This window comes from Mesoplodon bidens (genome assembly GCF_964165515.1).
Source record: "Mesoplodon bidens genome assembly, chromosome: 7".
In the NCBI taxonomy this organism is placed as follows: domain Eukaryota; kingdom Metazoa; phylum Chordata; class Mammalia; order Artiodactyla; family Ziphiidae; genus Mesoplodon; species Mesoplodon bidens.
The window spans coordinates 50,079,387-50,104,816 of NC_138164.1; the positions used below are offsets into that span (position 1 = coordinate 50,079,387).

At 35.8% G+C, this 25,430-nt stretch overlaps 1 protein-coding gene across 2 annotated transcripts in view; it reads left to right on the forward strand.

Annotated features, from left to right (window-relative positions):
* The first annotated feature begins 3,178 nt into the window (after positions 1-3,178).
* The window catches only part of COPB1 (COPI coat complex subunit beta 1), a 33,030-nt gene continuing 10,778 nt past the window's right edge, over positions 3,179-25,430 (forward strand). The window contains exons 1-14 of one of the 2 annotated variants that reach the window (XM_081240855.1): positions 3,179-3,428; positions 3,973-4,125; positions 7,837-8,066; positions 8,489-8,658; positions 10,198-10,312; positions 11,599-11,691; positions 13,664-13,801; positions 15,913-16,032; positions 17,889-17,996; positions 18,080-18,226; positions 18,950-19,095; positions 20,506-20,602; positions 21,711-21,871; positions 22,753-22,873. In XM_081240855.1, coding sequence (XP_081096981.1) covers positions 4,035-4,125; positions 7,837-8,066; positions 8,489-8,658; positions 10,198-10,312; positions 11,599-11,691; positions 13,664-13,801; positions 15,913-16,032; positions 17,889-17,996; positions 18,080-18,226; positions 18,950-19,095; positions 20,506-20,602; positions 21,711-21,871; positions 22,753-22,873 — 1,737 coding nt within the window. In that variant the 5' untranslated portion in view covers positions 3,179-3,428; positions 3,973-4,034. The remainder of the gene's footprint in view (positions 3,429-3,972; positions 4,126-7,836; positions 8,067-8,488; positions 8,659-10,197; positions 10,313-11,598; positions 11,692-13,663; positions 13,802-15,912; positions 16,033-17,888; positions 17,997-18,079; positions 18,227-18,949; positions 19,096-20,505; positions 20,603-21,710; positions 21,872-22,752; positions 22,874-25,430) is intronic. The other variant, XM_081240854.1, reaches the window with a different exon arrangement.

Below are 25,430 nucleotides of genomic sequence, written 5' to 3' on the forward strand. Positions count from 1 at the left end.
AGGTTTAAATCTCTTTGTGACTTCTTGAAGGGAGAGTGGTAAGAGAAACTGGCAACCTTGTTGAAGGAATGACCTCTGACTAAATACAGGAATGTGGAGATGTTGGTCTCCACTCTGGAATCAGCCTCAAGAGTCTGCCATTTGAACTTGCCATGAGGCCACCAGTACCATTTGACCTACAATGCAGTCGCATCAAGGATATGTTACTCAGGGCTTCCCTGGTGGCGCAGTGGTTGACAGTCTGCCTGCTGATGCAGGGGACGTGGGTTCGTTCCCCAGTCCGGGAGGATCCCACATGCCGCGGAGCGGCTGGGCCCGTGAGCCATGGCCGCTGAGCCTGCGCGTCCAGAGCCTGTGCTCCGCAACGGGAGAGGCCACAACAGCGAGAGGCCTGCATACAGCAAAAAAAAAAAAAAAAAAGGATATGTTACTCACTAACACAAAACAGTGAAAGAGGGAGTCCTCCTACCTTCCTTCAGACTCGGCCTACAGTCTGGGCAAGGGAGCATAAGTGAGAAATTTCATAATCTGCCCTTTCCTCAAGCAGGTCTCCCTTCCCATGTGCCTTTCACTGTGTGAGCCTCTGTCTTTGTTGAGTAATTCTGTTTTTTAAATGTGTGTGTGTGTGAGAGAGAGAGATTTTTGTGCCTGTTCCCAAATGTAAACCAATTACTTTGCTGGCACTCAGCTGAAAAAAAAAAACTGATCTGTATTGTACTTTGGGGGCAATTTTAGTAATTATTTTTTCAATATGTAATTTTAGTCTGACACACTGACTTTAGAACTTAAAATCCTCCCCACCCCTATAAGATTCAATTCCATTATCTGTAGAGAGTTCATTTTGATGTCTTTTCATGTTTTATCTAGTGTGTTATACTCAGGCATTCTATTTAATCTGTATTAAATAAACAGTAAAATTCCTAATAATGCCCTCATAAAACCTATCACTTTAATATAAAGATAACATGTAATTCACTTGGAATTATTAGGCATCTATATGTACATCTTTTAAGAACTGGTATAATGAAAAATAAGAGACAGTAAAGTAGGTGACAGGATTCAGGTTCTGATCCCAGTTTTTTCAGTGTTTAACCATTTTGTGATCTTGGGGGCAAGTCCCTTTCCTCTAGGCCTTGATTTCCTAGACATCTAAAATTTTCAATTCTTAGTATATGACAGGTCCTTGCTCTCAATTTATAATTTAAAAAGTGTTCAAACACAACATTGTAAAACTGTACCCCAATAAAAAAAATAAAAATAAAGTGTTCAAAATGATATAATTACATGCTAGAGTAAAAAGTCCCAAAACAAAGTTCATGTTATAACAAGTGAGGAAGAATTAGGCTGTATAAGAGCCTGATACCTGTTCAACAAGCTCTGTATTTCAGAATATACAATAATATATATACACTGCCAGTGACAATTTTCAGCGCAGACCCAAACTGCCGAGCTTTCTTATCGCTAAGTCTAGTTTTTATGCCTTTTGGGTCCTCTTTTCATGCTGATAGATTGTCACTTCTTGATAAGTGGGCTTGGGAACCAGATAACTGCATTTCTGAAAATTCCATATTAAAAATGAAGATAGAAATGGAACAACTTCTTGTACACATACCTTGGGTTGATCTCAAGGGAATTACACTGAGTGGAAAAAAAAAAAGCCAAACTCAAAAGGGTTATATTCTATAATTCATTTATATTACATCCTTGAAGGGACAAAATTATAATGATGGGGAACAGCGTAGTAGTAGCCAGGGGTTAAAGAGGGAAGTGACTGACTATAAAAGGATAGCAGGGAAGGAAATCTAAAAAAAAGTAGATATGTGTATGACTGATTCACTTTGCTGTACAGCAAGAAACTAACACAACATTGTAAAGCAACTATACTCCAATAAAAATTTTAAAAAGAGCAGGAGGGAGCTTTGTAATGGAATTATTCTATATCTTGACCAGTGGTGATCATACAAATCTAAACATGGTAAAATTGCATGTGAAACTGGTAAAATCTGAATGAGGAGGAGTGAATTGTATCAATGTCAGTTTCTTGGATTTGATATTGTACTATAATTATGGAAGATTTTTTTACCATTGGAAGAAACTAGGTGAAGATGGGATATCTGTATTAACGTCATTTTTACAATTATCTCACGAAAAATAGTTTTAATAAAATGAATGTACAGGATTTGAGGAGCACATGGCCTTTGCGATATATTTTGGGTTCTCAAAGAATTTATTTTTTGCTTGATGGTTCCAGAAAGAAGAAATCTCAAAATAACTGGATTCTAGATAGATGAAGCAATATTTGTGTTCTATCTCCCTAATTGAGATGAGCCTGTTAATAAGGTCAGGTTCTGTCAGACCTCTTTGTATTCACAGTATTTTGCTTAAGGTTTCTAAAAAAACTTTGTTAATAATTTGCCAGAAAACCCTCTTTGGGGGAGGGGGGTACGTGGAACCTTAAATGGACAAAACCGCAGGTACTATGACTGATTGTAGCTGTAACAATTAGGTCTTTGGAGACAGGTAAAATCCTTTTAAAACAGTGACTGTCAGTGTCCCTTTAAGGATTAAAAAAATTTAATCTAGATGCTTGTAAAGGATCATGAAAGGGACCGTTACTAAATAAGGACCAGAAATCATACCAGTGCGGCTGTGATGTTCAAGCAACTCCAGCCTAACTGCAGAGGCAGAGATTCAGACTACAGCGTTAAGAACTGAAATGGATCTTCATATAATCCAGTGTCTTTTATTAGAAGAACTGAAATTACTTTCTCAAATTGTATTTAGCTACTTTCCCAGTTTCTTAGTGGGTAAGCTAGAAAAGGGATTCCAGCTCCCAGTCTAGCGTTCTTTGCCAGTGGGCCACAGAGCCCTGTAAAATGCTTTTCCTTTCTGTCCAAGCACTTCTTCTCCTTGGTTGTTTCCGTTTCTGGAAGAAAATACAATTTCTAAGTAGCGCTTAAATAACCTCGACGCTTAACCCAAGCTTGCAGGGAAAACTTAAGTATGTGTTCCCAGTTCCCTCTTTGGCCTAAAGCGGCCGAGGGCTTGAGAAGAGGAGACTTGAAGTTCTTTTAGAATTAGAAATGCTTACGACGTACTCGCAGCGCGCAGACGCAGGACGGAGACGCGTGTCCTCTCTGAGTTGCCGTAGGGGCTAAGGCGGCTGTGGCCTGGGTCGGTTCCCCACCCCCTTCCACGTCAGCCTAGGACTTTGCTGGTCCGCCGTCGCTGCTGCGAGTTGGAGCCGGAGGACACGGTCCCGCGGTTTCCCCCGCCGCTGCTCCTTGGAGTCAGGTAGCGGGCCGCAAGCCCCTAATCTCGGAGAGTCGTTCTGGGCTTGGCAGAGGCGGAGGAACGCGCTCTAGCGGGAAGCTTCGGAAGGGGAGCGACTAGGCCGCTAGCGTCCGGGCCTGGCGAAGTGGAACGCGGTACTGGAAGGCTCTGGGCGGGACGCCCCATCTCGGCCTGCGTACTGGCCGGGGGTCTTCTCCGACCCAGGACCCTGGGGCTCGCCATTTCGGGCCGGGGCTTGCTTTGCAGGAGGGAAGGGACGGGGAAGTGTCCCACGGATGAACGCATTAAAGCTCTTTAAGGTTTCAGCAGAGTATTCGTGCACGGGCTCTTTAACTTTAGAAGTTCAGATTGTGTATGATGTTTTATATCGCGATGGGCTGGGGGGCTGGGAGACTGTCACTGTATTGTGGGCTTTAGTTCTGCAGTACAGCATTCTGAACCCCGGGCGGGATCGTGCGGTGGGAGATAATATACCTTAGGCCAAGGCTGACAAGTGTGTGTTTTTTAATATATCAGGATTTATTTTTATAACGTAGATTGATCCTCCCCTTCTAATACTTTAAAATTCATAAGCCAAACTGAATGAACTAAAGACAAGAAAGATCACGATAGTTACTGGTTCTATTTTTGTTTTTGTTTTGTCTTTTCGCTTGTGATGATATCCTTGTATTTTTCTAGGGTTTTTTTTGGCATCCGTTATCTTTAAATCTTGTATCGAGAGTTGGCTATAACTGGAAACCATGACGGCTGCTGAGAACGTATGCTATACGTTAATTAACGTGCCAATGGATTCAGAACCACCTTCTGAAATTAGCTTAAAAAATGATCTAGGTAAACTTTGATAATACTTTGAAAATGAAATGAAAATAAAAAGCTCATTTGCTTTTCAAGTTCCTTTATAATTAGAAATGCTTAATTTTTGTCTTAATTTTTTCTTAGGATCTCTTCAATAGAACTTTGTCTTATTAAAAATGAAAATGAGGGCTTCCCTGGTGGCGCAGTGGTTGAGAGTCCGCCTGCCGATGCAGGGGACACGGGTTCGTGCCCCGGTCTGGGAAGATCCCACATGCCGCGCAGCGGCTGGGCCCGTGAGCCATGGCTGTTGAGCCTGTGCGTCCGGAGCCTGTGCTCCGCAACGGGAGAGGCCACAACAGTGAGAGGCCCATGTAACGCAAAAAAAAAAAAAAAAAAAAAAAAAAGAAAATGTGTTACCTTTACTCCTGCAATATTGGTTTTTACAAATAAAACATCTCAGTTTAGCTTATAACATGGTGGGGTGGGGCTAAAGAAATGTAAAGGTTTCGTTTTTAACTGTTCCTCAAGATAATGTAATGTCTTGTTTAAATGTAGCTGACAATTCTCTGTAGATAACAGGTTGAGAATGTGTATTTGAATGTTTTAATTCCTTTGTGCACTTAACTTCATATTACTTAGCTTGTAAAACCAAAAGAACTTTGTTCTTTGGGTTCACTACCTGTTGAACAAGTAAGTCAACACTGGGATATATGTATATTTTTCAGAAAGATTTAAGCTTCTCATTTTTAAAGCATTTATGCAAAGAAGAAAACAAAAACTATATTTCTGAATTTTAAAAGAGTATACTGTATCTCCTTTTTGTGAGTGATTTTGTCAAAAATTTTTTAAGTAATGCATATTCCAAGATAATGATTCTTGTTTGACTGAACTACTAAAACTAAGTTTAACTTAAACTAATAACTACTGTTTAAAACAGATTAGAGGGAAAATTATGCTTCAAACCTTGAGAGTATCTTTTAAAGGATAGTTTGCAGTTTGAAAGGAGATGGTGTTTTACTTGCATATTCCCACCTCTTAATCAGCACTAATGGAATACCTCCTGATTTAGGTTACTCAAAACTAGGTTTCTGGGCTTCCCTGGTGGCACAGTGGTTGAGAGTCCGTCTGCCGATGCAGGGGACATGGGTTCGTGCCCCAGTCCGGGAAGATCCCACGTGGAGCGGCTGGGCCTGCGGGCCATGGCCGCTGAGCCTGCGTGTCTGGAGCCTGTGCTCCGCAGCGGGAGAGGCCACAGCAGTGAGAGGCCCGCGTACCGCAAAAAAAAAAAAAAAAAAAAAAAAAAACTAGGTTTCTATTGAGGTCTGTTTTTAGAGAAGGAAAAAGAAATGTTTTTTTATGGCATTTAAACTGATATCCTTAGTTTACAAAAGCCACCTGTACTGTATTTCCTTTTTTTTTCATGTTCATGTTAGATAGTAGAATGGAATGCAAATTAATGAATAAACTTTCAGTACTATTTTTTTCCTCATAATTTAAAAGTTTTAATTTTTAAACCCCTAGAATACTTAAGTTTACTTCTGGTGCAATAAACTTTATTGCTGTTTGTTGCTGGAACAAAACTTGTCCTTAACTGTAAAAATACTCTTAACTACCTGCCACCTACCAAATAAATAAATAAGTAGTCTTGAATTTTTTGTATATTTTTTACTTTATTGCAAAAGAGTTGAGATGAGAAAAAGTTTAGGAGTAGTTCCCAATTTGAGTAACAAATACTTTCGTTTGGTGAAATAGTGAGTTGCTTTAACTACCCTTTACCTTTAATCACTGGATGTGAGCCCTGATGTCTATACATTCCCTGGAGTATATTTTGGTGAATTGAATTGATATTTGAAATTTTCTATGTTTTTGATAGTGTTCACACAAGAAAAGAAGTTCTGAAAATTTTGAATACATGGAAAGAAGCATTCTTCACCTCAATTTGAATTGTTAGAAGAAATTGGGGTTAGGAGAACTTGAAATAAATGGTGTTGATTTTTTACAAGTTTGCTTAATAAACTTACTTTTAAGACTTTTTAACCTTTAGTTACAAGTGGATTTTTATCCTGCTAAACTTTTTGGATTTCCTAATTCATGAAAAGTAGCCCAAAACTGGAACATAAGAAGCCATCAGCATTATAGTGATAGGGTATTGTCTTGTGGACTTTGTGTCCTTTACATGATCAAACAGATTAGGTAAAAAAAGAAATTTTTTTTTTAATATTCACAAAGGAAGCTTTGGGACAAAGAGAGGAAAACCTGTTTAGACTTAGTGAATACAGCTTTAGCCACTTAGAACTTTGCCTAATCTGTCTTATTTTGTAGTTTTGTAGTACTATCCTCTCTCCTGATGCTTTGTTTTTGTCATCCTGATGACTTAAAAACTGAAGGTTTGCCCAGATTGACACTTATTCATCCTTTTACATTAGTTCATTTCTTGATTTGATATGGCACACAATTTTTTTTTCATGTGTGGCAGGAGATGTAATACTCTGAAGCATGGAAAGATGCATGAGAAGTTAGTCTGTTTTAAACAAAAATACTGACCCTTATGGGATAAATTTGGCAGTAATCCCCACTGTGTCCTCAGTCCAAATACCTGAGGATATTCTCTATTCAACATGTTAAGATATCATACCAAGTTGGTAATAGATATATAGCTTTTGGGGGCTAGAAAGAACTTTTGATTTACCTAGTACGATTCTCCTGAACCTTAAATCCTTCCTATAACTCTACCAGTTAGTCATTCACAGTCTCTGTCCCTTTGGCAACAACAGGAACTATTCTAATAGCCACATATGTTCTAACTGTTGAAAATTTACTTCTAGTTCTCTTCTTTTCCTCTTGATTATTAAAGACTTTTATCACCCCTCTTCATCCTTCCCTCTCCCAGATGTTTGTTTATTTTTATGATCTAAACAATTGTAGTAGAGTGTGCTTGTCTCATATTTCTGTCTTCGAATTTTGGATCCAAAAGATTTTTACCATAAATTCTTCAGTATGCAGTAATAACGTGAAATTATAGATTGTTTTGCATAACATATAGCAAATATTTTTAGGTTAAGTAACAGTAAACTAGCATTTTATCTTAAATGCATCATCCTTTATTGTAAATGAAGGTTACTAATCCAGTATATTTAAATTTTCCTCCAATTTTTTAGGTAATTTCTTAAGAAAGATTCTAAAGTTCTATAGCCTGTAGAAATACGATTGGATTTTGGAATTAATCTAGTCTATTAATTCCCAGCCTTTTTGAGTTTGAGGTTCTTCCTAATTTTGAAAACATGTCACTGATCCCCACCCCCACCCTTGTAATAGTGGTTGTAACTGTGGTTTAGAAAATACATACTGACTAAAAGCTACTTTGAATTCAAGAAGCACATAATAGCATCTGTTTAAATTTTCAAAAATAGCTACATGTGTGTTTGAGATATACATTATTTGGTGCACCTGTAGATTCACGGCTTCTGCGTTAACTCTATTGGTTTGGGACCAAAGATCTAATCCAGTGCCTTTATATTATGTGTAAAGAATCATGAGGTTCAGAGATGAATGACTTGTATAAAGTCGTACAGCTTGTCTTTGTCAAAGCCAGGTGGAAAACCCTTGTCACTTGGGTTAGTACCTTTGTTACCATTGCCACTGATAATGTGAGAAAATGTTTTATTTTGTTAATTTCTTTTAAAATTATCTGAGAAATTTTCTTTTGAAATAACTGTGATTTTTTTTTTTTTGGAATTTTTGAATCAGAAAAAGGAGATGTGAAGTCAAAGACTGAAGCTTTGAAGAAAGTAATCATTATGATTCTAAATGGTGAAAAGCTTCCTGGACTTCTGATGACTATCATTCGCTTTGTGCTACCTCTTCAGGATCACACCATCAAAAAATTACTTCTGGTATTTTGGGAAATTGTTCCTAAAACAACTCCAGATGGGAGACTTTTGCACGAAATGATCCTTGTATGTGATGCATATAGAAAGGTAAACCAAACCATGATTATTTCCAAATACTGCTTTGATTTTTAAATAATTGTAAACTTGGTGGAATGGGCTTTGTTTTAATTTTTAAAATTAAATCTTGGGTAAGATGTAGGTTGTAGATATTTGGAACTGAAGTTGTAAAAAGTTACTGTGAAAAGTTTTATTGTTACTTTTTTTAGACACTTTCCATGCATTTTATATGTTATTAATAAAAAACAGTGACACATAGAATATAAGACATTGATGTGATAAGTAAAACTTGCTTTAATCAACAGGAATGTGATGGAAATTGTGTAATAATCTAGGTCTTTTTCCTCAAGCCTACTTTCTGACTTTTTTATTGGAAAATTTTGTACTTAAAAATTGTGGGTTTTTTGTAAAATGTTGGGACTCAACATTTCATATTTAAAATTTTATATCAGGACCTTCAACATCCTAATGAATTTATTCGAGGATCTACTCTTCGTTTTCTTTGCAAATTGAAAGAGGCAGAATTGCTGGAACCTTTAATGCCAGCTATCCGTGCTTGCTTGGAGCATCGACACAGCTATGTTAGAAGAAATGCTGTTTTGGCCATCTATACTATCTATAGGTAAATAAAGGTCTTCTTTTGGCTTAGTTCTGTGAGGACTGTTCAGTCTTTCAGACTGGAAGTTCCAAAGTGTTTCCTTGCAGATTGTATGTAGCTTGCAAATATGTTTTGATTAGCCTGAACATTTTTTCTTTATTATCATTAAGTTGTTAACGTTGAAAAGTTGAAAGATCTGGCAACACTGGGTCCTGGTTTCTGCATAATGACAATCTGCTGGAAGTGAATATGGCCCCCTTTAAACAGGTTGTACACTTTCCAGTTTATGACACTACCTGTCATTCTCAATTTTAGTACTCCAGCCCAATTAATTAATTTATTAACTTGCTTAGCCCATAGCTTTGAGATTTTGACCTTATTTTAGAATTCTCTTTTTGTGGAATGTGGGTCTTTTTACACTTAGAAGCCTTAAGGAGGGAACTTTTTTTAATAGGAAGGGTTGCAATTCTCAGCTGATTCCTGTCCTTAGAAAGCTGAAGATTTTGGACTTTAAAAGCCATTCTAAAAAGGCAGTTTTAAAGTTTGGACTTTAAAAGAATGAGTTAGATGAGGCTGGAATGCTTGGTTTTTACAGTCACTGGTGTCAATTTATTTAGAATTAGAATGTAATTTATATAAATATCTTTGTACTTTAATAGTTGATTGTTAAGTAATTTCACAGTTCTTTTACTGTTACATTAGATTTTGTTGTCTGTTAGGAAAAGTGGTATTCTGGTTAATAATGTAGAATTCTTTGAAAGTTACCATACAGACTACACAAATTTCAGAATTTAAACTACAATATACACACAAAAATTATGACATAAGTCAGTTGGAAATTTGAACACTTTCTATATGATGATAGTAAGGAATTGTTACAGTTTTTAAGATATGATAATGATATTAATATTAATTTAAAAAAGAAAGAGTCCTTAATTTTAGAGAAGCATACTGATATGTTTACAGAAGGAGTGTTAACGTGGTGTGGGATTTGCTTAAGAATAATATGGGAAGAGAGGAAGTAAGTAGAGATGTAGGTGAAACAAAAATGACTATGAATTAATCATTGTTAAAGCTAGGTGACCGTTTTTATTAAGCTGGTGTTCATTGTTTTGTATACTGCAAACAGTTTAAATTTTCAAAATAAGGAGTAAGTAAATAAATACAGTGCATAATTAATAAAATTCAAGGGACTTTTTTCTCTAATAATTCTTAATGAAGGATCTTTCAGTACCTTGAGGTTGTCATTATGAGCATCAGCATTATATCCCTAAAGTATATGAAAGAGAATTGTTAGAGCTATTCAGTTGATAGGTAGCATGTTGGATAAATCAGGTCTTTCTGTATTGACTTAGAAAACATATAATTTGATAACTTAATAGATGAAGATGTAAGCTTCTGATTCATACTCAAAATTTTCTAATTGATTTAAAGTTTTGAAAAGCAAAAAAATTGATAGTGTTATAAGATTTGATAAAGGTTAATTTTGGTAGTGTCCAGAGAGTTACTAAAATAACAAAGTAGATTTTTATTAAATATGGATATTACCTGTTTTATTTCAAGAAATTTTGAACATCTTATACCTGATGCTCCTGAACTGATACATGATTTTCTGGTGAATGAGAAGGATGCAAGTTGCAAAAGAAATGCATTTATGATGCTTATTCATGCAGATCAGGTGAAGTACTTTTTAAAAAATACTTTTATGACTGTATTTAAATGGGAATTAAAGATATTTCAGAGGCCTAATCAAGTTTTTAGTCAATAATTTTGTTTATAGTACATGTGATTTGTATATTTTGACTTTTTTAGATTTTTTAACTTAATATATATAAAAATAGAATTAAAAAAATTCCTTCTGTGGAATATTGCTTAAGTATATACTCTTTCTTTTAAAGTAAGCATCAGAGAAGCATTTAATAACAGCCACTTTACAGTTCTTCCAGACTGAAATTATTATGGCCATGTGCTGTGGCACTCTGCTTTGGGGCTTTATTTTTCCTTCTTTTAGTATAGATCTAAAATTGTTTAACGGAGAAAAATAGTAGCTTTTTATAGGGTCTATCCTGAGCCATAGCTTCAAAAGAGGGTGGACGTCAATGTAGATATGTCTTTATTAGGCTTTTCAAACTTCATAAGTAAATGTCAGCTGTACATCCAGCTCCGCTGGTGATTAAAGTTTATTCTTCTGTGGTTAGCAGTGACTCTGCATACCTTGGTGGCATCTAATCTCAGAATTTTTACCATCCAGTATTTATTATCAAAATAGGCATGAAGACTAGGAAGTATGGAATCTCTCCATTCCTCTGAAATCTAGATGCTATCATTTTATCTTTGTAAACAAGATTATAAGAAAGCTGCTTATTTGGGCCACAGTGTTTGTCGTTCTCTAGAGTTGGTTTTATTGACCTGTGTTATTGCTTTTATGCTGTTTACCTGCATGAAGGGACATAATCAGAAATAGTTCAATAAAATTTGTTGATACTTTTACTGTAGAGCTGTTGTTGAGGCCATAGTTCTCTATATCACAGTGTTCAGTGTGTGAGAATCAATGAGATTTTTCTTTTGGGTCTCAGAAATAGGAGTAACTGTGCTCATAAGCAGTTGGTTTGTTTTGATTGTGTGGATACCCTGAATCATGTAACACATAATGTCTTTCTACTTGGTTTAGCTGCTAGAAAATTCAGACCCTAGATTTGTGGCCCATTTCTAGAAAATATGTTTGACTTTTACATTATGTGTTATTATTACTTTTACATTATGTGTTATTAAAAGTAATGTGTACATTACTTTTACATTATGTGTTATTATTATGTGTTAACCTTCATTTTTTTCCTTCAATTAATTTTCCTTTGCCCTCATTTCCTCATTTGTTTTAGATTTAGTTGTATATATTTTTTAAAGTTCATTAAGTCCTTTTATTGAATGAGGTTGAGTTTGATAAATATATTGTTATTTTTTCAGGATCGAGCTTTGGATTACCTAAGTACTTGTATTGATCAAGTTCAGACATTTGGAGACATTCTTCAGTTGGTTATTGTTGAACTAATTTATAAGGTAAGACTAATTTATAATGGGCAAAATTAAGAGTTTGAGATGAGGTTAAGTAGTCTCTGGGATGCTGCTTAATTGCTAGGATAATATGTTTTAACAGTAGAAATATTTTATATCATGGCCTATTAAAGTCTTCCCCACCCCCTTTGTTTTATCATATTTTCCAAATACTTCCATTCTTTCTAAACCTCCATAAAGAATTCTATGAAAACTCATGGTTTGACCCAATACAGCTGTGAAGAAATTGTTGTGTACTGCTAAGTCACTGAATAGGCTTTGAAATGAATTAGGCTTTGAAATAAAAGTCAAGATCTTTTCTTGAATACACACCAGACTACTTTTTTTTTTTTGGCTGCACCAGATCTTAGTTGCAGCATGTGGGATCTTTAGTTGCGGCACACGGACTTCTTAGTTGCAGCATGTGGACTCTCTTAGTTGCAGCATGTGGACTCTTAGTTGTGGCATGGGGACTTCTTAGTTGCTGCATGCGGACTCTTAGTTGTGGCATGTGAACTCTTAGTTGCAGCATGCATGTGGGATCTAGTTCCCCGACCAGGGATCGAACCCAGACCCCCTGAACTGAGAACGTGGAGTCTTACCCACTGGACCACCAGGGCAGTCCCCACACAAGACTACTTTGGAAATCTAAAAACAAACCAAAAAAAAGTCTTAAGTATTTTTTTGTTCCTGTTTGTAAAAGAGAATAGAAAGACTTTTTTAAATATGTTAATATGATATTGTAAGTCATTGACTCACAGAAAGTTTAAAACTAGATTAGAGATTTGGATTTTAAAATGAATTACTTTATTGGCAACATTTTAATTTGATATATCCTTCGAAAGAATTGATTGCATCTTAACGTTCTGAGAAAATAAAAGATGCAATAACATCCAGTTTTGCTATTGATACCATTGGAGGCCAACAAAAATATTTGTTAGGAATGACTTTTATTGAATAGGGTGGCGTGGACAGAATACCCCTAGCAGACACTCTCACTCATTACAGCCTCTTTGCTTCTGCAGGAAAGAGGCCCCTTTCAACACAGGGTACCCAGTCATTTGGAACTGGCATTTAAGATGAAACCAGAAGTATAAATATATAAATATAATATGTGTAATATATGTAAATATAATTCACGTGTATGGTTTAGGGATGCCACTGAGGGTCTCAAAAATAGAAATCCTCTGCTATCCAGTGACTTCTTTGGTAGGGTCCAGGTTATAGTAAGAGGGAAGAAGTTTTGAGTCATGTTGGAGTAATGGAGATTTGACTATATATTTTAGGAAAATCTAACATAAATACTGACTTCAAAAGAGAAAAAGTAAGGAATATTTGCTTCACAGGTAAAGGTACTGAGATGCATTTAGAACGGGATAGAAAATTATAGTTGTCTTCCCAACATTGAATATGGCCCCAAATAATAAGTAGCAGTACTTGAAAAAGAGGTTATCTTTCTTGCTTTATTTAAGAATTGGTATTTTTCTTTTATCAGCTGTTGAGATTTATATAATCCATCATGTTTCCCTTTTTGATGTGACATCCAGAATAAAAATGTAGGACCAAATTTAATACCTATTACAGTACCCATATTAGTGTACTTAATGTGTTGTCCTTTCTTTGTTACTTTACATTTTCTCTTTCTATTTCACTTGTGTATAGTACGCATATCTTTAATTATGAGCCATCTAAAAATCTTTATAGAAAGAGTGGAAATATAAAGTATTATTGAATGAATAAATGGATTGAGTAGCTGTAACAATTATTTGAAGTAAAACCTATTTCTTTCTGAAATTACCAGTGTTGTGTCACAGCATCTCATCCGACATTGGCCGACATCTTCAGGTGTACTTATAAGACTATTCTTAGCTTTCAGATTACTAAAACTAGCATCCCGTAGGCTGATATCCATTTTAAAAATCTGTTTGAAAGCAAGTGTTCCTGCAGTCAATTGAAACCTAAATGTTTTCTTCTCCAGGTCTGTCATGCTAATCCATCAGAAAGGGCTCGTTTCATTCGCTGCATCTATAACTTACTACAGTCATCTAGCCCTGCTGTAAAATATGAAGCCGCTGGAACATTAGTGACACTCTCTAGTGCACCTACTGCAATCAAGGTACTGCTTTTTTTCGGTGGGGGGGTGCCAATTAGATGATAGATATGCTGACTTATCACTTATGATTTAGTGACATTGCAGTTTACTGTGTTGTTATATGGCATTACATGGCATAGAAGTAACTACAAATATTAGAAAATTATTTGATTTCTTATGTAGTCTGACCTTCCTTCTTTTCTTTCTTTTTGCTTTCATATGTATATAGGGAGAGAGCAAGAGAGACAGAGAGAGAATAGCAGTAGTTCTAGTTTCTGGAGAATGACACTGGTATTTTAAGATCTCCACCCATACTTTAGTTACATTAAAAACTAGATCTAGGAAAATGGATACTGGATCCTAAAGGATGGACCCTAAGAAAGTTCCAGTGAATATTTTCAATAATGAAATATTTCTCTTTTTTAGTTTACTCTATCAAGACTATGTGAAGAACCCCTACTATATTCATAGAATGAACTGTTCTAGAAAGCCAGATTGTATAAATAGGAGAATTTACTGATTTTGCCACCAATACTTTAAAAATTCTTTTCACTTTTTATTCTGAAATAATTTTAGACTTAGAGAAAAGTTGCAAACCTAGGACAAAGTTCCCATTACCCTTCACCCAGCTTCCCTTAATGTTCATGTCTTGCATAACAATTGTATAGTTGTCAAAACTAAGAAATTACCATTGGAACAATATTGTTAGCTGAACTATAGACTTTGTTCAGATTTCACCAGTTTCTCCACTAAAGATCATTTTCTGTCCCAGGATCCAGTTTAGGATCCCATGTAGCATCTAGTTATCATGTGTTAGCGTCCTCCACTCTGTGACAGTTCCTCAGCCCTTCCCTGTTTTTCATGACATTGACACTTTTGAAGAGTACTGGGTCAGTTTGTTTGTAAAATATCCCTTAATTTTGGTTTGTCTGTTTTTTTTTCCTAATCAGATTAAGGTTATGCATTTGGGCGAGGGGGAAATACCACAGAAGTGATGCACCATTCTCAGTGTATCATATCTAGGAATATATGATGCTGATACATCGTCTTACTGGTGATGTTAACCTTGATCATTTGGTTAAGGTGGCGTCTGCCAGATTTTTCCACTGTTATGATTTTTCCTTTTGTAATCAATCAATATCTTGAGAAGATACTTTGAAACTGTACGAATATCCTATGTCTCCTCCGACTTACACCAACTAATTTTAGCACCTATCAGTGAATCTTTTCTACAACAGTTACTACTATGATATTCGAATGGTGATTTTCTATTACCCTTATTCTCCATGTATTATTTGGAGTTCTTCTGCAAGGAGGAGCTGTCCCTTCTCCTTCATCCTTTTTTCCCTCCCTCCCTCTCTCCTTTCCTTCTTTCTTTCTTTATATCAATATGGATATTTTATTCTGTGGATTATAATCCAATATTATTATTTATTTTATTGATCAAATTGTTCTAGCTTTGGTCATTGGGAGCTCTTTCAGGTTTGCTCCTTTGTCCTTTGCTTTTAATGACTCAGGGCCATCTTTATATACTTGATTTTTCGGTACCGTAATGCAGGTGTGTTAGAGTTTGCACCTAAACTAAAAGATGCTCAATAGCTAAACTATTTGGGATTCTCTGTCAGCTTTTTTCTCCCTTGTTCCTTAGGTTCAGTCCTTAATTTTTGGGGGGCTTCTCACTGCCGTGGCTTCTCCCATTGCGGAGCACAGGCTCCGGACGCGCAGGCTCAACGGCCATGGCCCACGGGCTCAGCCGCTCTGTGGCATGCGGGATCCTCCCGGACCGGGGCACGAACCCACGTCCCCTGCATCGGCAGGCGGGTTCCCAACCACTGCTCCACCAGGGAAGCCCAGCCCTTAATTTTTGCCTGTTAACAAGTGTTTCTGCCTGTAACAGCCCCTTTTCATCCTTTTAATTTGTGATGCTTCTGATTTTTTGTAACCTTGAAAAAAATAATGAAATTTGTTAGAACTTAGGAAATAGAGGGACACATTCCTCTGGGAAAAATGCATAAACTTTTAGTGCAGTAGTGGTAAATGTATTTTGGTTCCTTGGAGGCTTTGTTTCTTATTTTCAGATTCTGTGTTTAAGGTAGGTGAATGTGTTCTTAAAATATATTTCTTTTTTCATATAGGCTGCTGCTCAGTGTTACATTGATTTAATTATTAAGGAGAGTGACAACAATGTAAAGCTCATAGTTCTGGATCGATTGATAGAATTGAAAGAACATCCTGCTCATGAACGAGTACTACAGGTAAGTGTTTTCTAAAAGAGAGAAATCATCAATAAAATCTTTTTTCAAATTGAGATAATTCCTAAGACTTACTGTCTTGGTTAGCTTAAATGCTTGGAGATTGGGCAGTTTAAATTTTGGTCAACTAAGGTGTAACTCTTGAAGCACCATAGCCTTTTGAGATATTGTCCTTGTTATAAAAAAACATTTCTAACATGAATTAATATGTTACCTTTTATCTTTTCTATTTGTACTGCACTTGGTGTTCTTAGCAGTAGAGATATATTTGTTTTAATTTTAATATAATTTACATTTCTTGTAAAATAATTATACCAACTGAGAATAAAGATGATTAGATTCTAGAAAATTATCAGCATACCTATTTAATCTGTGAGAATGATTGTTATAAAATAAAGCCCCATGGTACAAATAGAGCTAAATTCAATGCTGATCCTGGATCAGAGTAACAACAAAAAATTTTCTATAAAGGACATTATTGGGACAGTTGGAGAAATGTGAATATAGACTCTATTATTTAATAGTATTGTTATCAATGTTAAGTTCTCTGAATTTGAGAATTTTACAGTGGTTATGTAAGAAATTTTTCTTGAGTATACACTAAAACATTTAGGAGTAGAGAGAGTATGACAAAGCAAATGTAACAAGATATTAACAACTGGCAGATGTAAGTGAAGGTTATACAGTTCATTCATTCTTAAAATTTATAGAACATTTTTATCAGAGAAATTTTTTTTTTTTTTTTTTTTTTTTGAGGTATGCGGGCCTCTCACTGTTGTGGCCCCTCCCGTTGCGGAGCACAGGCTCCGGACGCGCAGGCTCAGCGGCCATGGCTCACGGGCCCAGCCGCTCCGCGGCATGTGGGATCTTCCCAGACCGGGGCACGAACCCGTGTCCCCTGCATCGGCAGGCGGACTCTCAACCACTGCGCCACCAGGGAAGCCCAGAAATTTTTAAAAATAGAAAATTTTAAAGAAGTAAAATATTTTGTTTTGCTATATTTAAAAATACTTACTTGCTATAGATTTTTTTTTTTTTTTTTTTTTTTTTTTTGTGGTACACGGGCCTCTCACTGTTGTGGCCTCTCCCGTTGCGGAGCACAGGCTCCGGATGCGCAGGCTCAGCGGCCATGGCTCACGGGCCCAGCCGCTCCGTGGCATGTGGGATCTTCCCGGACCGGGGCACGAACCCGCGTCCCCTGCATCGACAGGTGGACTCTCAACCACTGCGCCACCAGGGAAGCCCTGCTATAGATTTTTAAGTATGCTTCTTTAAAATATTACAGTTTCCTGCAGAGCCAAAATAACATTATCACATTTAACAAAATTGTTAATAATTTCTTAATATTATCCAGTTTTCCCAGATGTCCCTAAAACACCCTTTAGTTTTGTTTTTCCAGTTCATGACCAAACATCACATCTGGTTGTGATGTATGTGGTTGTGATGTATGGTTCCTTAAGTCTCTTAATTTGAGCAGTATCATTTTTGCATGATACTGACTTGTTCAAGAGACCAGACCAAATGTCTGGTCTCCTTCTGGATGTGTCTGGTTACTTTCTTTGTGTCATTTAGCTTGTTCCTCTGACTTTTGTATTTTCTGTAAACTGTAGTTTGAACTAAAGCTTGATAGAGTCACGAGTAAATATTTTCAATGTGAATGCATCATATGTGATATTATATACTTCATATTGCCTTATATCAGGCGACTCAAATTATCTGGTTTTTCCACCAGTAGTGATTTTATTATAGATCAAAGAATTAAGGTTATGAGGGACAGAATCCTTTATTCTACAGTTAGGATTTTCTTCTTGTGACTAGAAATACTGGTGTTAACTCTGGATTTTTTTATTCTTTTTCAGGATCTGGTTATGGACATCCTAAGAGTACTGAGCACACCAGACTTAGAAGTACGCAAGAAAACTCTGCAGTTAGCACTGGATCTTGTCTCCTCTAGGAATGTCGAAGAGGTAAAACAAAACTTTGACAGCACTTTGTAAGCTGTCAAGCCAAACATGATGTCATTCTCACTTATTTTTACTTTGTTCTATAGCTGGTTATTGTCCTTAAGAAGGAAGTGATTAAAACAAATAATGTGTCAGAGCATGAAGATACTGACAAATACAGACAACTCCTTGTGCGAACATTGCATTCCTGTTCTGTCCGATTTCCAGATATGGCTGCAAATGTTATTCCTGTGGTATGTAATTCCAATGATCCTAACTTTGAAATTCTCTAAAAATAAAAATTAAGAAATTCTAGTTATTTAACAGTTAAACTCTGGAAATCTCAACTGTCTGTACTCACTAAATCTCATGGTCAGAAGGGATCTTTATGTTTACTATTAAGCTCAAAAGGATAAGGACTGACTTCTTTCTCTTACATCTTCACCAAAAAAATAAACAACAAAAAAAATAGTGACAAAAATATTTCCACATATTACTGCAATTAATGTTTGTTACAGTTCCTAAAGTAAAATTATTCTGTGTGTATAGATTATTCAGTGGCATTTTACCTCTTAAAGTTGAAGGATTTAATTAGAGGAAAATTTAACGTGCCCAGAATATTTTGTTTTCTGTCATTGTCAGATAAATGAGGTATGTTACTGTAATTTGAAATTTTGACTTTGAGCTCTGAATTTTCTCTAAAATGATTTTACTTTTAGTTACAACTTAGATGTGTCCAGTTAATTTATTTTGACTTGTGGATTTCCAGCTTCTGTTTTATCATGTGTTTTGTAATAAACTGAAAAGCCCTCATGACTTTGTTTACATAATGATGCTTGTCTCTCAACTTACGTTTTGTTGTGTATTTGGAAAGTGTTATTTATATTCTCTGTAAATTTGTTTATTTACTTATTTATTAAGCCTTAGATAATTTTCCTTCTGGAAATATGTAATCGTTATCCATTTTTTTCTTTTAGTTAATGGAATTTCTCAGTGACAGTAATGAAGCAGCAGCTGCTGATGTCTTGGAGTTTGTTCGTGAAGCCATTCAGCGCTTTGATAACCTGAGAATGCTTATTGTTGAGAAGATGCTTGAAGTCTTTCATGCTATCAAATCTGTCAAGTAGGTTTAAAATCTGTTTAAATGTAAAGTCAAATAAGCATTTTACCAATTTCTGTTTTGTTTTGTTTTGTTTTGTTTTGCGGTACGCGGGCCTCTCACTGTTGTGGCCTCTCCCCTTGCGGAGCACAGGCTCCAGATGCGCAGGCCCAGCTCACGGGCCCAGCCGCTCCGCGGCATGTGGGATCTTCCCGGACTGGGGCACGAACCCGTGTCCCCTGCATCGGCAGGTGGACTCTCAACCACTGCGCCACCAGGGAAGCCCCCAATTTCTGTTTTTAAGGGTCAGTTGATAGACAGTATAGGGGAAGAGAGGTGTCTCAACACATTCAAGACAAAATAAGACAAATGTCAGAAACATGTCACCGCTACTCTCACCCTTAGTTAACCCATAATCTATGCACAAAATAAAATTTTTGGTACATGTGATGTAGGTAGGTTTCTCTATTCTCATTTCCTCTAAAACATTGTAAATCCTGAAGTGACTAAGGAACGTATTCTTAAAAGGTATCATTTTGGGGATACCATTATTATTTATATCCCCCCTTGAGCATTTACTGAAGTGAAGGATTGAAAATACAACCTAAATCTGAGTTGTTTCCTTTCAGATAGCCTTTACTAATGAGAAAGGACGTTGCATCCAAGTTTTGCTTCATGTAAATCATCTGATAGACTGTAGTAGACTTGCATTATATCTGCCTGTATAGAAAAGAAGGGACTACAAAATTGGTTTTATGATATGAAAATGTATTGATATTTATGGAAGTGAGAAAGATTGCTTCCTTTCTGGGGGAAAAAAAACATATCAAAGTTTAGCTTTTGGCAGCCATAATCTCTTAGAGCTTCAGTTTCTAGAATTTTTTTGAATAAATTTAATGAAAATCTTAGGGAAAAGATGACTGAAGACTTTATTCAGTTTAACATTTTTTAACTAGAAAATGTTGCTTTCTTTATGTTTTTGGTCTTCTTGTTATGATCCTCTGCATTCCTTCCTTTTTCATTGTTCTTTTCAGCATCCTGCCTCTTCAGTGAATTACTTTTTATATTAAAATAATACATTTTTTGTAGTGGTAAGTTATAAAATCAAATTTACCTTAAATTTGGTCCTAAATGGAAGATAACACCTTTCTGGGAAACATCTTGGTATTTTATTTTTACTACTGGGTTTACCAGTTGTAGAATGTTCCTAAAAATGATGGATAAGACACTTACTTTCCTTTTAATCCTTGTGATTTCAAGAGAGAATCAAAGAAACTTAGTGTCTTTGTTATATTCTTCCTTAATATTTCATCCATAGTCCCTCACAACTGCAGAATATTGTTTTCTTGCTTATGCTTAAATTCACAAAGAAAGATCACTGCTTCAAGATTTGTTGGCAGAATCAGTGTTTCAGAACTTGTATTCTTGCTATAGGATTTACCGAGGAGCATTATGGATCCTGGGAGAATACTGTAGTACCAAGGAAGACATTCAGAGTGTGATGACTGAGGTCCGCAGGTCCCTGGGGGAGGTATGTTTTACTTTTAGTAAATTCTACTTTATATGGTGATTTTTTACTTTAGTAAACTGACTTTTATGTGGTGATTTGCTTTTGTGTTTTTATTTAGTAGTTCTTGGGCTAAAGAACACTGAAAAAATTTTAATTACACAGATAATTAAGCCTTTGGGCAATGGGAAATTAGGAGAGTTGCCCTCCCCTGCATTGAGCCGTAACACCTGTTCTTGTGTCTGTATTATTTACCCTTCTGGGTAAGATTTTATTTGAACAAAAGGTTCTGTGTTTTAAAAAAAGAAAAAGACTAGTAAAACTCTGCTTAATCCTCTGCGTTATGAAAAAAGAATGCATATATTTAAGAACAAGGCTGACTTTAGAATATGTATTTATGTACTAAAACTGGCAGTATTTCCTCATCCAAACAACCATATGGTAGAATAGAAAGAACAGTGCTTGTTAGGAGCCTGGATTCTAGTCTTTCTTCTGCCAGTAATTAGCTCTGGGTCTTTGGATGTAAGTTCCTAAACCTGACTGGACATCAGGTTTTTCATCTATATAATAAAGGAGTGGATAGATAATGATTGAAGACTCTTAGAGCTCTTAAGTTAGATGATAGACTGGTGTTGAGAAATAAATACAAAGTATTCATTTGGTTTAAAAGAGGAAGTTGATGAAGTTATTATGTACAAATAAGTTAGATTTATTTCATTTTATGGAAGGATGGGTGCTGGTTTTGGTTAGTATTTCAAGGGAAGGGATGGAGAAGAAGAATAAGGCTTAGTATCTCCTTTGTCTTATAGTCAGTATCCTAAGCATTTTCCTATTAAGTAACTTGTGTGGAAAGAATTAAGATTTCCATTTAACAGATTAGGAAACTAAGGCTCAAAGTGGTTTAATTAATTTGCCCAGAACCATACAACTAAAAGTGGCATCCAACTCCAAAGCCCCTGTTCTCACTACATTATCCTAGGAAGGAATGAAAATTGAAAGCAGAGTCCCAAGTTCCAAAAATCCCCTTTGTGGGAATAGTTCTGTAGAGAACTATAGAAATGATTGAATATTTAAATATGTTTTGCTTGCTACTGATATTATTACTAAATTGATGTTTCCAATTGATTTTTAGATCCCAATTGTAGAGTCAGAAATTAAAAAAGAAGCTGGTGAATTAAAACCTGAAGAAGAAATAACTGTGGGGCCAGTTCAGAAGTTGGTAACTGAAATGGGCACCTATGCAACACAGAGTGCCCTTAGCAGTACCAGACCCACCAAGAAAGAGGAAGAAAGGTAATTTGTGGCACCTGTGCCCTGCCAGCTACACCTCTATGATTACTCCTGTGTCTAAAACAGTCAAAGGATTTCTTTTTCTTATTATTGATAGTTTGCTCTTTTGACCCAAATGGAAATTTTTGCCATATAAGATACTTGAAAGGAGAATGATGTTTTAAGTTCTTTCTCCCAGAAATTGTGTTAATAGTGTTAATCCTCTGCTCCTTATAACTGTTCTCATTGAAATAACTGTGTTCTGTTTAAACTAAAATTATTTTACTCATGTAGAAAATGCTAAGTGGAGGTAACTGGTGATATTTGAGTTTTGTTGCCTTTTTGCATTTGGAAAACATATTTTGAAGATTTTCCACTTCTAATTGATGGAATAAAATTTTGATGTTTTCCTCCTTATTTTGTTCTCAATATTATAGTGAAGTTGATGAAAATTTGCCTAAAATTTTAATGGTTACTATGTACTAGGCATTGGGCTAAATAAAGAGTTTGACTCATATAGTCTTTGACAGTATCCTGTTGATTAACCACATTTTACAGAGGAATTTGAGGCCTGGAGAGGTTTGCAAGTTACCCAGAGGGACACAATAAATAAATAGATAAGCTGGGGTTTGAATGTAGCTCATTGGTTTCAATATATGCACCTTTAACCATTTTCTCTTTCCCTATTCATTTAGCTCTTTTATCATTTGAAGATAAGTGTTAAAGCCATGTGATTTTTTCTTTTTCCTTTTTTATTCTGAGAGCTAAAGAGGGAACCATAATTGAGGTCCCTATCACTGAAGGGTGGCACTGAGAGTATTCAGTAGGCTTCCTTGAGTCCTTTATACACAAGCTGCCTGCGGCTGAGAAGTTGGTGGCTTTCACTTTCCCTGATTGCTTTGCAGACCTCCCCTGAGAGGATTCCTTCTGGATGGAGATTTCTTTGTGGCTGCCTCTCTTGCCACAACTCTGACCAAGGTTGCCTTGCGCTATGTAGCTTTGGTTCAGGAGAAGAAAAAGCAAAATGTAAGTTCATTTATCCTACATTTACCCAACAAATGAATCTTGAGAGCTTATGCTCTAGTTGGGGAAATGGACAAAGTGATATAGCATAACATATATACAACCTAATGATTGTAAAATTGACAAAGTAATGTAATAACAATAGCGCGTGATTAGTCCAGTGGAAGTGATACAAGGGTTTATGAGGTTATTTCTGCTTGCTGGGATTAGTCAGGGCTCAGTGAAGGAAATGTCTCTCCCTCCAGCATCTTCATCCTGTCAGTTACTGTCTGTTTTATCCTAGAAGTGCCTCTTAAATATATTCCCATTTCTACAGTTCATACCTTCATCGTAGCGTCTGACCATTCTGACTGTATGCCAATTTATAATAATGTACTTTGATTCCACCCAACCCCTACTACCATCCTTTGTGTTATTGTCCTATATTTTATTTCTACATGTCATATTATCCACTCTATGATGTATTGTTATTATTTTTGCTTTAAATAGTCAGTTATCTTTTTAGTATATATGCACCATTTCTTTCCGATTTCTTATTTATCTAGTGTCCAGACTCAGGTAGGGAAGGGGAACATACTAAGCAAGTTGTAAGAAGTTGAGAGCTGAGAACAGGACAAAGTTCACGTACCTTCCTGGGTGGGTTTTTGTTTTTGTTTTTTCATATTTTTCTTCATGGTAAAATGTACATAACATAAAATTGACCAGTTTAACTGTTTTTAAATGTACAGTTCAATGTCATTAAGTACATTCAAATTGTTGTGCAGCCATTATCATTATCCCTCTCCAGAACTTTTTCATCATCCCAAACTGAAACTATCCAGCAAACAGTAACTCCCCATACTGCCTCCCCTAGCCCCTGGCACCCACCATTCTACTCCTCTCCCTCTATAAATTTGCCTATTCTACATGCCTAATATAAATGGAATCATAGAATATTTGTCCTTCTGTGACAGGCTTATTTCATTTAGCATGTCTTCAAGGTTCATTTGTATGGAAGCATTGTCAGAATTTCTTTCCTTTTTAAGGCTGTATAATATTCTGCTGTTTCTGTATATCCATTCATCCATTATAAATGGTCAATTTTCTTCCAAGTATTTTTTTTAATGAGAAAAAAGTTATATTTGCCCACATATTTACCACTTATGGTGCTTTTCATTCCTTTGTATAAATGCAGATTTCTATCGGATATTTTCTTTCTGCCTAAAGAACTTGACTATTTTTATAATGCAGGTCTCCTGCTGATGAATTCTCTCAGCTCACATTTGCCTGAAAAAAATCTTTACTTTCATTTAAAAAAAAAATCTCTGTGGTAGAATTGTGAACATTTTTATTTTATTTTTGTTCATATCTTTTTTCACATTGCTGAAATAATGAGTGATGTAATAAAAACTAATGAGAAAAAAAATCACTCATGGTTAAAGCACTGAAGTACAAATCTTGTTAATATTGTGGTGGAGATAGATAGAAACATCAAAAGATGGAATTACATTACCAGATATAGTAACAAAAATCCTTCCTCAGAAAGAGTTTATTATGGCTTTTAATAATGATTACGTTTTCCCCTAGTAGTGATCGTTTTGTGTTTTACAATACTGCAGTTTCACTTAACTTTATAACATTTTCCCATGTTATTCTAAACCCTTCCTAATCATAATAATATTTAATAGCTGCATAATAGTAGTCCACTAGATTCTTTCATTTACTCAAACCTCCATATAATTAGACATTTTCTTTTTAGATTAGGGACTTTCAAAGGATTTTTTTAAAAATTTCCATCATATAGATTTCCTTATAAATCCATAAATGAGATTTAGAGGGTCGGGTAAAATTACAAGGTGTATTATCTCTTTTTTATTGACTAATTTTATTTATGGGCAGTAATTTACTTTGTAACTCTCTGTGGGCCATTATTTATTTATTCAGGTCTTGTCTGTTCTTTAAATTATGCTTTTTAAAAATCTCCAGCATTTTATGTCTCAGTTCTGCAAGTTGGGAGACCATTTGCTGATACCTGCTTAAGAGAACCGGGTTTCTGCTAACATACCTGGTTCAGCAAGTTTGTGACCTTTGGTACGAGGCAGAAGGAAGTTTGGTTGTTTATCACCATACTGGCTCTCCTTCATTTATGCCTTTTCCGACACTTCATTTTTTCATGTAGATCTGACTTTCTCTCTGGTATCATATACCTTTTGCTTAAAGAATTTGCTTTAACTTTTCTTGTAGTGCAGGTCTGTTGGCAGTTAATTCTTTTGGTTTTTGTTTGTCTGAAAAAGTCCTCCTTCATTTTTGAAAGATATCTTTGCAGATACAGCATTCTAGGTTGACAGTTTTTTTCTTTTAGTACTATAAAGATGTTGCTTCATTGTCTTCCGGCTTTCGGTACTATCAAGATGTAGCTCCTGTGTCTCTGTGTGGAATGTGTCCCGTTTTCTTCTGGCATGTTTTGGATTTTCTCCTTATCACTATAATTTCAAGTTTCAGTAATTTGATTAGGATATGCTTTGGTGTGGTTTTCTTGTTTGCTTTTGGTTCATTGAGCTTCTTGGATATGTGGTTTTGT